Source organism: Colius striatus, chromosome 2 (genome assembly GCF_028858725.1).
Source record: "Colius striatus isolate bColStr4 chromosome 2, bColStr4.1.hap1, whole genome shotgun sequence".
Taxonomy (NCBI): Eukaryota; Metazoa; Chordata; class Aves; order Coliiformes; family Coliidae; genus Colius; species Colius striatus.
This window is the reverse complement of record NC_084760.1, coordinates 92,899,229-92,913,429: the sequence shown is the minus strand read 5'-3', so window position 1 is coordinate 92,913,429 and position 14,201 is coordinate 92,899,229. Positions and strand designations below refer to the sequence as shown.

At 37.8% G+C, this 14,201-nt stretch overlaps 1 protein-coding gene across 2 annotated transcripts in view; it reads left to right on the top strand.

Annotated features, from left to right (window-relative positions):
• ENAH (ENAH actin regulator) overlaps window positions 1-12,578 on the top strand; it is a 104,260-nt gene extending 91,682 nt beyond the window's left edge. Inside the window, exons 13-16 of one of the 2 annotated variants that reach the window (XM_061991507.1) lie at window positions 1,785-1,847; window positions 5,979-6,057; window positions 7,994-8,051; window positions 9,127-12,578. In XM_061991507.1, the coding sequence (XP_061847491.1) occupies window positions 1,785-1,847; window positions 5,979-6,057; window positions 7,994-8,051; window positions 9,127-9,164 (238 nt within the window). In that variant the 3' untranslated portion in view covers window positions 9,165-12,578. The remainder of the gene's footprint in view (window positions 1-1,784; window positions 1,848-5,978; window positions 6,058-7,993; window positions 8,052-9,126) is intronic. The other variant, XM_061991508.1, reaches the window with a different exon arrangement.
• The last annotated feature ends 1,623 nt before the right edge of the window (window positions 12,579-14,201 follow it).

The following is a 14,201-nucleotide window of genomic DNA, read 5'->3' as shown; positions in this document are numbered from 1 at the left end:
TTTCTTTTTATTTAATGGCTATTTACATTGGGCAGGAAGGCTTGTGGTTCATTTTAGAATTCCTGTATAGTCTGTATACAGAGGTTAAAGGATGCTGACCTGCAATAATCTGACAGACTTACCTGAATTTCTTGAGAGAAAGCAAAAAAATGTGTTAAAACGTGAGAATGCTGTGTTTGAAATGGTTTGAATTCTCCTTAAAATTCTGGCCTGTTGGAAACAGCTATGCAAGATTTGGTGAAAACCCAGTTCTTAAGTGGCCTGACTTATGGTCAAGGTTGCCTTTGAGGTCTTCAGTTCTAAAACGCAGCCCTAAACACTCAGCCTGTATTAGTACCCTTGTCTGGTTTTGAAACTAAGTCCAGGAGCTTAAAATGTCTACAGCCTTGATTCTGGTTGCTTGCTTCGTATTTTGTCTGAAAGCAGGTGACACTAGTGGCAATACCCTCTCTGCTATACTATCTCTGTAACAAAATAACACTTTACCTTTAGCCTTGACTTACTCCTCCCTTCTTCCCTCTCACTTCAGGTAGGTCTCACCTGCCTTAACTGAGATATCTTGTTTTTAAGCAGATTGAATATCATGGCATTGAGGGGGAACTTGTCACAGAAAGAATTCGTGTAAGGAATCCTAAAAAACATTTTAGATTTCATATTGTGCAAGACAGTTGCTGACCTGGCCCTTGAATTGAAGATGGGAAGTGAAGGGGTTAATAAGTAGGGCAATTGTCAATATCAGACTCCATAGGGGACTCTGTGATGTCTTTAAGTCTTTGTTCTGCCTGTCCCTACATCATAGCTTCTTGTAAACTGTTTCATTCATCTTGTTTTTAAATGATGAAATTTAGAGGTTACTGGGGTCTATTTGAAAATATTTTTGACCTCCTACAGAGGATTTTTGAGATGCATTGAGAAAATCTCCATTAAGAGATCTCCATGCAGAGCCTCACTGGATGTAAACTCTAAAAGTACTTCTAAAATAAGAATTCCATGCTTATCAAATGTCAGTATTATTTTCTGCTGCTGTCATAACCTGCTGATAAGTGCCATGGCATGTATTTTTAGGAGTGCTGCTGCAGTTTTCTAGTCAGTGTTGAGAGTTTGCCCTAACAGAACAAGGAATGTTTCATGAACTGAGAAAGAAGTATTAGAAGAAGTCTGTCTTGAACATTCTTGCATTTGTCTTTGCGACCTGATCTAAGTGAACCTGCTTCTGCAGGGGGGTTGGACCAGATGATCTCTAAAGGTCCCTTCCAACCCCTAGCATTCTATGATTGTTAATTCTCTACAGCTGCCAAGACTATCAGCAGGCAGCTTGTTAAAGTAACTTTGTTTGACTTAATGAAAGGGTGCTGGTATTTGCAACACTAATACCACATTTCCCGAAAGAGTGATACCTTTCACCTGGTGAGGCTCAAGAAGTGGTTTCTGACCTCTACAAGACAGGTCATGAGTCATTTGCAGGGATTAAACAGAGCATACCAGAGAAACTGGCAAGTAAGCAAAATTTTCTCTTGAGTTTCCAAATAGGTAGACAATGAAGGAGCTGTTCTTCAGAATGAATGTTCTAAGTATTTTTAAATAACTAGTATCGTGTCTAAAATTTGGCCTTTTTTGTAGAAAACTTTTAAAAGACTTAAGGTATAAGTTTTAGTATTTCCTGAAACATTCAAATAGAGCCTTTGGAAAACAACAGGTGAAACTCTGTGGTATTTAAGGTGCCAAAATAGAACAAATTTAAGGTCTATTATAGCTTGTTAAGGTAGTGTTTCTCCCCTTCATAGACGGGAATCTCCGTGGAAAAATCTGATTGCTTCTGAAAACAGGTTCTATGATTCATTAAACAGGTATCATCCTGTTGAGATTTGAGACTTTGTAATAACTGTTTTGACCAGTTCAGGGTTGGGCTTTTTCTACATGGATTGGTAATCACCACACGCACCACCAATTTCATCATCACATTTTGTTTGTTCAGGTGAGCCCATTTTTGGACTAGTTGAAATGATATGAAAGACTAATTGAGATGGCTTAAGAACTAGCTATGAATTCATATTACATACTGGTTTTCTGGCAGCCGCCACTTGCAAAGTTACAAATTCCTTTTGGATATACCAGGATTTAGTGAACTGTTTGCAGTGTTTTGAGAAGCAGGTTTTCAAAAATGTAAGTTTTAAGTAAATAAGAATAGCAGTAAATTTTCCAAGTGACTTTTCACGTCTGCTTTTCATAAAATAAGGTAACAGATTTTAACATAATTTAAACATTGGAAAGGAGAAACTTTTTTTCTTTTTTTAAAAGAAGGACTTGTTACACATAATGTTTGATGTATATGTGTTGCATATTCGCAACTTAGAATGAGCATCGTGTGTATTTTAGATCTCAGTTTCACTCTCCATAGTGGTAGTCATAAAATACTGACATTGAAAGCATTCAGATTTTAAGAGCTTTCCACAGGTAAACAAGTCAACAAAGCCCTTCAGAATTACTGAGTCAGATTCCAGCTCTGTATTTTATGAAGGCACTTCATTGTGGTGACTACTTAATCTTTTGTACGAAAAGTTCCCCTTTTAGCTACTTATCTTGGGTGGTGTATTCTGCATGTTGGCATGAATAAAATCCTTACCTTGCATGCTTGATTTAAGATGTTTTAGGGACTATAGAGGTTGCCTCACTGTCCTGTTAGGCAATGCTATGAAAAACCACATGGGAGAGCTCTTTAGCCATCTTGGGATCGAGTGGTTGGGATGTTTTATTCACTATATTTCAGTAGTTAATGTTTTTCATAATGGCAGCTTCATTCACCATTAATCTTTCTTCTGAGTAAGTTGAAGAAGAAAAAAATATGATAATTGAGGGGCGGGAAGACAGATTTGAGATTATAAATTGTCTGTCTTTCAAATTACCATCTTTCATATTTGAATGAAGAATGTTGGAAAGCAGAAATGGAATACATTCTTATGCCTGAATGGTATAGTTTGTAAAGAGGCTTTCCTGTTGTGATTTTTCACAGATAGCAGCAGTATATAGTGTTTGATTGGTAGAGCTGTCTTTTTCATTCTAAAGATATGAAGGAAAAGAAACATAAAGAAGTCTGTAGAGAGCTCTTATTTAAAGTACTCTCATTAAAATATTCAAGTCATAAATCATTTTATTAAAATATTAAAATTTGTTCTTGTTTTGGTTCTTCCATTAAGGCAGGTAGTAGGTGCCTGTTATCAATTGCCAGGGATTGCATTTGAGAGAATGTTGATGCTTTTTTCAATTATGGCTATATGCTCTAATGACGTAGTATATGAGAACAAAGCAATGGTTGGTGGAAATGATCAGAAACTCCGTATAGACAATCTGAAAAACTCATGTGATTTTGCTTGGAGTAGGTTAGTGTTTGCAGTTTAAGGTGTAAATTGCAAGTGACACCTTAAATATCAGATACATGATGAAGCAGCGGTTGCCAAAGATCTTGTCTTGAGGAACATTCGTTCACGAGCAAGGAATTCTTTCATAGTGAACTAACACTGTTGATACCTAAAAGGGTTTGTAAAAGATCCTAAACTTTGGTTTGCCTTCATAGCATTATTGCACACTGCATTTTCTGGTGGTTGCAAAGTGATTGTATGCTTCAGTTTCTTCTGCTATCCAAGTTATTGACTATTTCATCTTCTGTCTTACTCAATGGATCCTATATTTCATTTCAGTGTGTTGCAAGCAGTAATAATGTTAGCAATTTATCTCTTGGAACTTCAGTTTAAACAGCTGTAGACTTACGTCTAAACAACTGTAGCAACTGTGTTCTGATCTCCAGTGAAGAGCCAAGCTAGTTTAACAACATGGGATGTTCCTTCTGCTGACTATGTTTTGTGTGGTTAACTGATGGCAGTTTTTTCCTAAATGGGTGCTACAAGTAACTTGTCAGTGCACAGAAATAATCATGAAGCAGTAAAAAAAATGAGAGGTTTCTACTACCTACCCTGGAGTTACTGCCTTTTGAAAAGATGAATGGACTTACCAATTTAAAATGTCCTGTCACCAGAATTACTTGGTAACTATGAAGGTATATGAAAGTTTTCATTAATTTTGTGAGTATGCCAAGCTCTTCAGTGAGACAGACATGCCCTATTACAGATTAGGGACAGGAAAAATAAAAATGTTGTTTCTTAACAACTGTCACACTGGGAACCTAGAAGAAATAAAAGCATCTGCCGGAGAGCACAAACTTGAGAAAGCTGCAGTGTCAAAACAACACTTTAAAATGTGAATGCCCATTTCTGTTGCAGTTGCATTTGGAGTGATTTCCTTCAGTTAACAAATAAGAAAATAGTCCTGTCAGGTTAGGAGAGTCATCAGGACAATCTAGTATGAGGCTTGTTCATCTTGTACTGAACAAAGATGGTATAATCAGACAGCTTCTTGGATGTACTGCTGTCTTGTAAGGGAAGATGCATGAAAGCTGAAGGCAGTGATTTTGTAAAAACAAATGAAGAAATGTGTACATATAGATAGATATAGATTCACTATTCTTTTTCTTCTGAGTGAGAATACAGCTTTTGTTATGTTAGCTAAATTAAAAATACATTAAAAAAATAGAAAAACTAGAGCAATGGCTATAGTGCTTATGCCCTTCACTTCTGCTTCTGCTTTATTCTGAAAAAATCCATAGTTTTAGACTGTGTATTTGAGAGAAGACAAAACACAGAATTCTGCCTTTCCTGATAGTTCATCTTATTTTGTTTCTGGCCGCCTTCCACAGTAAAAAGTAAGGCTTCACCTTCAGATAACAAAAATGAAAAAATGCAATGTTTAGGGAGTTCCTCCTATGTAAGAATTTTGAACTGAGACACAAGTTTAGGTTGTGCTTTTTGTTCAGTGATGCCACATACAAAGACAAGGAAATAGGACCAAATTTAATCTGCTAATGCCCTTCCCTTCCTTAATGTTACTGTGATAATTCTAAACACTGGGGAAATCTCTTGATATGAACTGTCAGTGATTTTTATCAACACCTTTTTGGTTTAGCATTTTATAGAGTAAAATAGATACTGTTAGCCAAGATACAAAAAGTAATTAAGGACAGCAGAACATTCCTCCCTCTATCTCATACCATCTCTTCATCCCTGCTTTGGAGAACTGTTTCTGTATTCTTGCTGTTAGCATCTAGGTTCTGCCTCTGCTAATAGCTGTAGGTATGCCAGGCCCTGTGAAAGTGTAGTAAGTACAAGAGTCTGAATTACACCTTGTTTAAACAGAGGATCAGAAAAGAGAAATAAGAAGGCAGAAATCCTCCTTCTTTTGAAATGTGTGTTGAAAGTGCAAGGTGATCTTGATAAGGAAGTTTTTTATGTTTAAGAGAGTATTACGTAAGTGAACATTGAACATGACATAGTCCAAAACAATAGAACTTCCTCTCAATAAATCTTACTGCTGCTGTTACAATATTTGCTTTCAGTAGCTTCAGAAAGCACCTGATGGAATAATTTATGTTACGTAAGGTTCAGCCATGTCCTGTCAAATGTTTCATATCTACCAGGGTGATTCCATGGCATTCATGCAGTTCACAGCGTTAACATGAAGCTAGTAGTTAGTGGGAGTGTTTCTTTGAAAGTGCCTGTTTTGAAATTAGTAAGCAGTTGAAAAGAGAAAGTATTTGTCATTTTAAGGCTTTTCATGCCCATTATGAAAAAAAAATGGAAACCACTGACTGGAAAATCTGTGTGCTACTTGAGAAGTTCTTGGTTTGAACTAATAACTCTTATAATAATTAATATTTCCAGTGTGTGGAAAATGTTCTCGGTTGTTGTTTTCTATTCTGTGTGGTATTTTGGGTCTGCCTCATTTTCCTACCCTCCCACTCCCAACATTTTTTTCATTCTGATTCTTTACTGTGTTTTTGATACACAATATTAGCAAGTTTTGGGAAATCCTGTGTATCCTGTAATAATGAGTGACTGGTAATAATACATAGATGTGTTTCTCTACTGCAGACCAAAATCTACACCAACGGGGCAACCCAGTGCCAATGGAGTACAGTCAGAAGGTCTAGATTATGACAGATTGAAGCAGGTATGTATATAATGCTTTGAGTAAAAAACAAGTATAAGGACCTGTCCAGTACCAGTTTGTAACTGTTTTGTTCAAGTAGTTCCGAACTTACAGAATTACTAAGTCATTATTAGTTATTTTTTTCCCAGATGTGTTTTAGTATTCTTAGGAGCTGTAAGTGTAGGTTGGTGGCTTAACAGATGCTTGTTCCTGCTTTTGCGTTAGATAGACACACAAAATGGTGTTGATAAAATGAATGGAACTGGGAAAGTGGTTTGCCTGGAAAACCTTTCCTTTTCTCTACCCAAACAAACAACAAGACCTTAGAGCAGTTCTAACAGAAAAAGAATCACCGTGTTTTAACATCACAGGTCAGCACCCATGGTCATGAGTTTGGTGATGTATAGATATCCTGGCTAAGAGCAGAAGAGAGTCTTGTGGGAAGAAGAAATGTTTGCCAAAGAGACAAACCTGTGCAACCAGAGGCTCAGCAAGGGATCTCTTGTGACTCATGTGAAGACACAAGCTATTGGTTAAGATCATTAGTAATCTATAGAATAAGAATATGTTCTACATGTTTGAGAACAGACAGTCATAGAGGAGCAAGCGAGTGTACATGCCTTCCTCTGACTAGTGAGAAGTCCCCAGTTGCTGAGGAGGCCCTAAGATGATTGTCTTTGTTGCCACTGGTAGGTGCTTTCAGTGCAGAGTCCTTTTGAGAGCAACTGTTGCTTGAGGGGTTGGAATGCTGCTGACCTGAGCAGACTTGTGTAAGGTGGAGTTGTCAATGTGTGAGGATGCAACCATGTTTTTTTTGGCCTGTTGTGCTTTGTGGTGCATCTAGTCATTTTTAGGGTCTTTGGGAACTGAGGGCAGTGTGTAGGAGAGATGCCTAATTGCTGTGGGTGAGTAGCACTTCAGCATGGATGAGCACCTTGTGTAGGTTCCAGTCTTGAACAGAGGTCATATGATGGGGATAGCTGGCCTGCTGGTGGCTTGCTGAGTGGTGCTTTGGCAAAAGCATTACTGAGCGTTCTCAGTGCCAGTCTGAGTTGTGTGGTATGGGGAGTCATATTTGAGGTCTTGATAGTCTTTTTTGCCACATTTGTCCATGTTGAGCTGATGGAAGCTCCTTTTCTTGGGAAGCATGTTGAGATGGTGCTAGTTACATTTCTGGCAGAGACTATGAGCACGCCGTGTGTTGTGGATGCATTCTGCCTCTTTTCCAGGCAAGGCTCTGCTGAAGTTGGAGCCTTGCCATTGAAGAGAGGGGTGATGTGTTTGCTGATGCCAAGGGCCTCTACATTCAAGAGTCTTTAGAGCAGTGGTTGGTTGTGCAGTGGGTGGGTTCCAGACTTGGCAAGTGCAGGAGGTGGTGATTTGTAGGGCTGTGGTGGTGTTACTGTTGGCAGTGTTTTTTAGAGGGGTGCGAATTGTGGAAGTGAAGAACCTTCCTTAAGTGGCATTTGGGTCAACAGCCTGATCCCCAAGTGGGGAGGGAGATTCTAGAGCAGGTTCCAGCTGAGTGATTGATTCTGCTACAGGTTCCATGACAAGCTGCTACTAATAGCAGTCTGACTGCTTTTCATCTCTAGCAAAACTTTCTTATTTTAAAGGAATGTTCCAAGTTTGGTATTTGGGCTTTCTTTTTTTTTAATTTACCAATTACATTAGTGCAATATTCTAACTTCAGTCTATCCTCCTCTCAAAAGTTCTACAGGAATCAATTTGTAGGACTTCTCTAAAAGGTTTTTTCTTCACTATACCTGCAGTAAGAATGGTTTAGGGATGCTTTAGTTTTTAGGGGATAACTAGGAAGCTAAAGGGTGCATTATGCATTTCAGAAAGATTAAAGGTTGGAAGAATTTCAAATCTCTTTTTGCTGAAAGTTACAGGTGGCAAACCTAGTCTGTTCATGTTGCAAAACTAATCTGTTGTTTATGCTCTGACACTGTAGGACATTTTAGATGAAATGAGGAAGGAGTTAACGAAATTAAAGGAAGAACTTATTGATGGTAGGTATCAATCTATTCGCTGCTACTATTCAGTCTTAAAGTAGCCACATGGGCACAACGTAAATATAATGTGTTTCTAGCCTGAGAATGAGATATTGGTAAAAATAACTTTATTCTGAGTCTGGCAGCATACTTTAATTTATGCCAGACCTGTCCTGATTGATGTGCTACAACATTATCTCTCCTGTATGTTTTGTTTTAATAGAATGTTGACAACAAGTAGCATTTTTAAAAAGCGTGTGGAGGGATGCTTTGACTGAGTAATTTGCAGCTATCCTTATTACTGTGTGTTGGTATGTGGGTTATTTTTAAATAATTCAGAGCTACTGAGGTGCATACCTCAAAACTGGTGATACTGAGACTAGGGTTATGCTTCTGACTTTCTATCTTCTCCTCTTTAGTCTTAACATAAGGGTCAAAGAAAGGAATGCTCACAATTTTTATCTTTATTGTAACAGAATATGTTTTCCTAATTACTCTTCTGTAGTTAAGTGGAATAATTGAGAAAGCATAATCTTAATGGTCCACCAGTCAATGAGTAAATAAAACTGTGTGATTTATGACCTTGGTGTGCACTTTGTTGGCTTTGCGGAAAGTATGAAAATAAAGCTGCAGGGGTGAGAGAGGCAAAAAAATCAAATGTCATCAATAGATGTCATAGAAAGAACTGGATGGTGTTGGACTGCATAGAACAGTACAGTGCAAACAGGGGAGGGCCCTGGGGCTACTCTTAAACAAAAAAAAGAAAATAAATGAGCCCACACCCTCATGCTCCTTGATAAACCCAGTCGTACTGATTGCCATCAGGTAAGGTCATAGATTCGCTGGAGATGCAGAACTAAAAAATAACGTTAACAAAAATTTTACAGGAGGAAAAAAGAATACTGTCTGGTTGAGAATGACACCTGTCTGAAGCCACGTGAGGCTATCTTATGTATAAGTTATTCATGTTCTAAGACTTGGAGCAGAGTGAGCCTTCCTCAAGGGAGGTCAGCTGTGTGTTGTGACTTTGTGCCTTGACTTTGACTATTTGATTTGTTAACTTCTCTCTCTCTCTCTCTCTCTCTCTCTCTAGCTATCAGACAGGAGCTCAGCAAGTCGAATACTGCATAGAAAGACTAGTACTAAGCCGATGTGACTCTTTAACTTCGTATAAAACTGACTACGTTTGTGAGCTGTTAGAAGAAAATGGAGACAGAGAGAGACACTTGGAAGGAGGGAGGAACAACCTATTCTGAAAAGCTTCAGACACATCACTCTGGTGATATGCTAATCCCCTCCTAGTTTGCAGCTTTTTTCTGACCTTTACAGCAGGGTGGAAAAGACTCTTAAAGTTACTGTAATGATTATGCAGAAATTCCTACACCTATCAGACAAGATCACAGTGCTTTGAAGTCTACTCATGTCAAGATAAAATTGCACATGTTTCAGAATTTGTTGTTAAGACAAAAAAAAAACCAAACAGGGAAAAGCTTGGGAAGGCTTTTCAGAGAGGTTTTCTTTATTAATGAAGGAGTTAGCAAGTTATACTGTTGTACTTCAAATGTATCTCAGGTTTGTCTTCCTATCATATCTGATATTTCCATGAATAATTTAAGAGATCAGATGTGTAGAAGTTCAGTTCACAAAACGTGGAACAATTAGAAATGCGTGCTTTTAAAGGGCAATATTTGTAAGTGAATGGCCTAGACAGTGACGGCATATCAAGATTTTGGAATTTTATGATAGGAAGCCTCTCTAGTTAGCCTTCATGCAATTTTATAGGAAAACTAAAAAAGCAAATACAGTCCAGAGTTTAAAGATGTAGATGCCTTCCTACATTGTTACGATGCTTTACCAAATCTAAGACTTCTACATAATGCGAATCAGCAGTCAAATGTAAATCATTAGTATGTTGTAGATTTACAGTAGATTTTGGGGCTTTTTTTAGATTTATGCATGTGGACATTTTTGTAATGTAACACAACACAGCCAGCTTTTTAATTAAAAGAAAAATTGCATGTCACAGAGTAGCCTTTTCATTTGTAAGGCTTAATTTATGCCCAGAAAGATGCGGGATGAGGGAGGGGGAAGGTGACACATTTTTATTACTTTCTACGCTTTTTCTTCATCTTACATGCATGTGTAATAATGAGGAAAACGTGACTTTTATCAGTAACCATGTTAATGGAACCAGGTACTTAATCCTTTTGTATCTTTTTTCAGTTTTTCTATTTGAAATTCAGTAATACTTCTGTAATGATTCTGAACCTAACTCATTTCTTGGTGAGAGAACAAACATGTAGGCATCTGAATTGCTGAGGATGCCCTGTGTAAGTGCGTTGTCCTTGACCTTTTTACCATGACCCTCTGCTTCGCTCTTCTCCGAGACTCCTTTTTTTGATGGTTCAATGCAGCAGGACGGCAGTTAGTTACCTTAGAACAACAGAGCATCAAGTCACAGTAAATGTCCCCTTTTCCTCCTAATTTATCTGCCACCCTCCTTCCGAAGTACAAAACCAACAAAAAACCCCCAGCTCCACACCACCCAAACCCTGTAAAACAGCAATGGTATGTCATTGGTTTCGGTCAACAATCAGAAGCATTTTTAGCAGAGGTTATACCTTTCTGTTTCCCAGGGTGGGATTTCAGATTTTATGCTTGTAAATTTATGTTTTAATTTTTCTTTTTAACATGGTACTGTTCAGTGGAATAGAAATCCTGTGAATTGGATCTGTAGTGCTTCAAACAAAGAACATGGATGGAAAACTTCCCTTTTCCTTTGCACTGTCAGTTTTTCTGAGCCGTAACAGTGACATGTTTGCTTTGGGATCTGTGCTGATACGAAAGAGGAGTTTGCTTAGAGCTTTTGGAGACATCAGTGTTTCAGCTTTAAAGTATATGCACTTCATTTGTAAGACAAATGCTTTCAGTAACATCTTATCTTAAGTGCTGAACACCAAAGCAAAACATCACTTACAGCTTTGGAAAGGCTTTGACAGGAAATTTTTCTCCAATTCAAACATTTTGTGTTTCTATAGGTTCAAATTCTAAGAGAAGACCACAGTGGAAATATTGCCTAACTCTATTAATCATTTTTCTAAAAGATAAGAAACAAGACCATTTTTTCTGCATGTGTTTATTGAAGACATTAAAAGAAACCCGTAGCAAGCTTGCCAAGCACTGTTTTTCTCAAAACAAGAGGAGGCATTTTCATCTTTGTTAATGTAACTTTTTTTGGTTTTACACAGACTTTTTGAGTAGTAAGGAAGTTCACCCTTGTCAGAAATCATGTTTAACTTGTTTCTAGGAGACTTCAGGAGTAGCATAGTGGAATAGCGTGAATGGGTGTAAGTGGTCCAAAATTAAAGGCTGAACTACTAGGTTGTGCAAGGAACTGGTTTATGCACTAAACGTTTTGTGCCTTGGTCTACAATTAACATGATTTCTGTTTAAAAGAAAAAGGAACAGATGTCGTTTTTTGTGCTGCTTCTACATACATACTTTCTGTAATCCCAAACTGCCGAATCGGTTCTTTCCAGAAAATAGGATTGAATTAAAGATTTCTGTAGACATTTCTTGTCCTACTGACAGTTGCATCGTTTCCAGAGATTTCAGTATTGAAAACGAACTGCAGAAGCTGAGATTACTTTGCTTACTGGTAACTAAGTTCTTTACAAACCGTATTGTGGTGGTTCTGTGCTTTTTGTACAACGGATGTCTTAAGCTGAGGGCAGTTTTAAGGGAGCCTTTCTAACGCCAGGAAGGTGTCGCTTTCCTCAACACTGTGATCTGACATGTGATAAACCTGCACTATAGACAAGTGGCTACTAAGTCAACTGCAAACAACTGAATGTAAAAAATCGTAGTGCTGGTGCTGAAATCTCTTCAGATAGTCATAATGATTTCCAGTTCTTTGTTTTTAAAAGTTATTGAGCATCAAGTGTCAATCAAAGACTGAAGATGATCACTAATGAATGTTGACTTTTCATGCATTTAGGTTTACCTTCTTTTTAGTTTCTCGGTTCATTCTCTGCTATTTTTATCATATTGTGTCATTTTAAATTTCTTACATGCTAACGTTTTGTTTGAGCGAATGAAATAAAATTGCAATATATACATGTTGCCACCATTTATTTCTGGAAACTTGTAGAAGACTCCTTGAGGTTTACTATTCGAATTCCTAAAAATTTTAATGACTTTGATCATTCTTTACTCCTTGATTCCATCCCTCCTTTCTGTTTCTCCGTCAGAAGACTCAGAAGAGAAGCAAAGACTTACGTTAACGCTGAATGTAATTGCAGGGACTCTGTAACATTCATGGACTGCTGTACATGAATTAAAATCCATTTTCAATGTATGATTTGATTTATGTTCTCACACAGCGTACACTTTGGTCTCTGTATTCAGAGAAAACTTGGTGAAGAGAAAGAGGGGCAAAAAAACAGGGGGAAAAATAATAGCAGTTAATCAGACTTTTTCTCTTGCTGCTTTTATGTTCATGACACATTCTCAATACCGCTAATAAAGAAAAACAACCGTGAAAGATTAATGTAGCTTTTTCTACACTAAGGACAGTTTTTTCTTGTTTTCTTTTACAGCAGAATGTTGAGAGTAGCTGTTCAAATGTCCCTGACTTTGCATCTGAAGCTGTGCTTCTCTGCTGCTGTTTGTTGTGCAGAGAGATAGTGGGATAATCCTACTTTGGTAAACCATTGGGCCCAGTGGCAGTTTTGGCACCAACCTTAATGAGCTATAAAGTTGGGGTTTTCCTTAAAAAAAAATCCATGGATTCTAAAATTGTCTGCTATTGTTCAGGTAGTGTTTAGGCAACAAGTATAACCATTTCTGATTTTAAAATTCTGAACAATGTTACAAAGTTTGCCTGTTGGTGTCAGGAGAGGTACGGTATCTACTTTTTACAGTTCTGTATTATGAAAATTGGAAGGTGGTCTGCAGTTGATCAAACTGGTGATTATCAGCACTTTATATAGGCTCTTCTGAAAACGTTTAATTGGACTCAGTTCCAGTGCCAAAGAATGGTTACCAGCACGTCTCTCAGGTTTTTTGTTTTACACAGACTTTTTGAGCATTAAGGAAGTTCACCCTTGTCAGAAATCACGTTTGATTTGTTTCTAGGAGACTTCAGGAGTAGCATAGTAGAATAGTGTGAATAAGTGGTCCAAAATTAAAGGCATAATCATAGAAAGCTTGCAAAATCAAGAGAAGATTCCCTCTGTTTTTGGTAGGTGAACTAGACTGGGCTGATGGGAGGAGCAAGGAAGAAGTCTCCCAAAGTGACTTAGTAGCCGAGACTAATGATTCTTTTTGGGCACTGTAAATTTTTCTGACTCTAGTTGATCACTGAGGGAGGTGCATGGTCTGTGGTAAAGAGCAAGTGAAAAGGGAGTCAGTGATTTCAGTGGAACTGGGGCCAGTGGAAAGTACTTGAATAGGCTAAAGTTCAGTTAAATTGTTTGTCTTGGGATGATTTTGGGGTATGAAAGTGCCGAGGATTAATGCTCAGTTACATGCTATCTAAGAGAGTCTTAATGGAGAGAGAAGTAAGTCTGCTAAATCCACTGTCTCAATAGGCATTTACACATTCAAGAGTGTCAGCCTGACAGGAGACACATATTTATTTTGATTCCTTCGAGATGGTCTGTTAAAACCTAAATCTGTTAAAACTGATGTGTCATATCAGAAAATATATTTGAATTAATCTAGGCTTATAATTTTAATTGAAAAGTGTATAATAGAACTTGGCAGAATTGCCCCAGATATGAAGGGTGCCCTGTAGTTCTAGCTGTTGGGAAAGCTCAGCAGTATCATAAAGTCATAGCAAGGGTGGGTGTCTGCCTGTTACCTGGCCATCAGCAGTTTCATCATTGAGCAGCAGAGTCTCTGGGGAGCTGGTTGTCACAGTGATGCTGAAAGTTAAAGGGCTTCATAAAATTATCTCCATTTTATAAATGGATCCTGGTTGAACTCTCAGTCATTACACAAATGCATTTCCTAACATTTACTTTATAGAGCCTGGTGTCCCAAATCTTACTCAGTGAGTATTCTTTGTCTGATGTCCTACTTCATAAGCTGTTAAATGGCAGAGAATACGGAGCAACTACTGCAGATGAACTGTATTGCTGCAAGCTGATGCTCTCTGTTGAGATA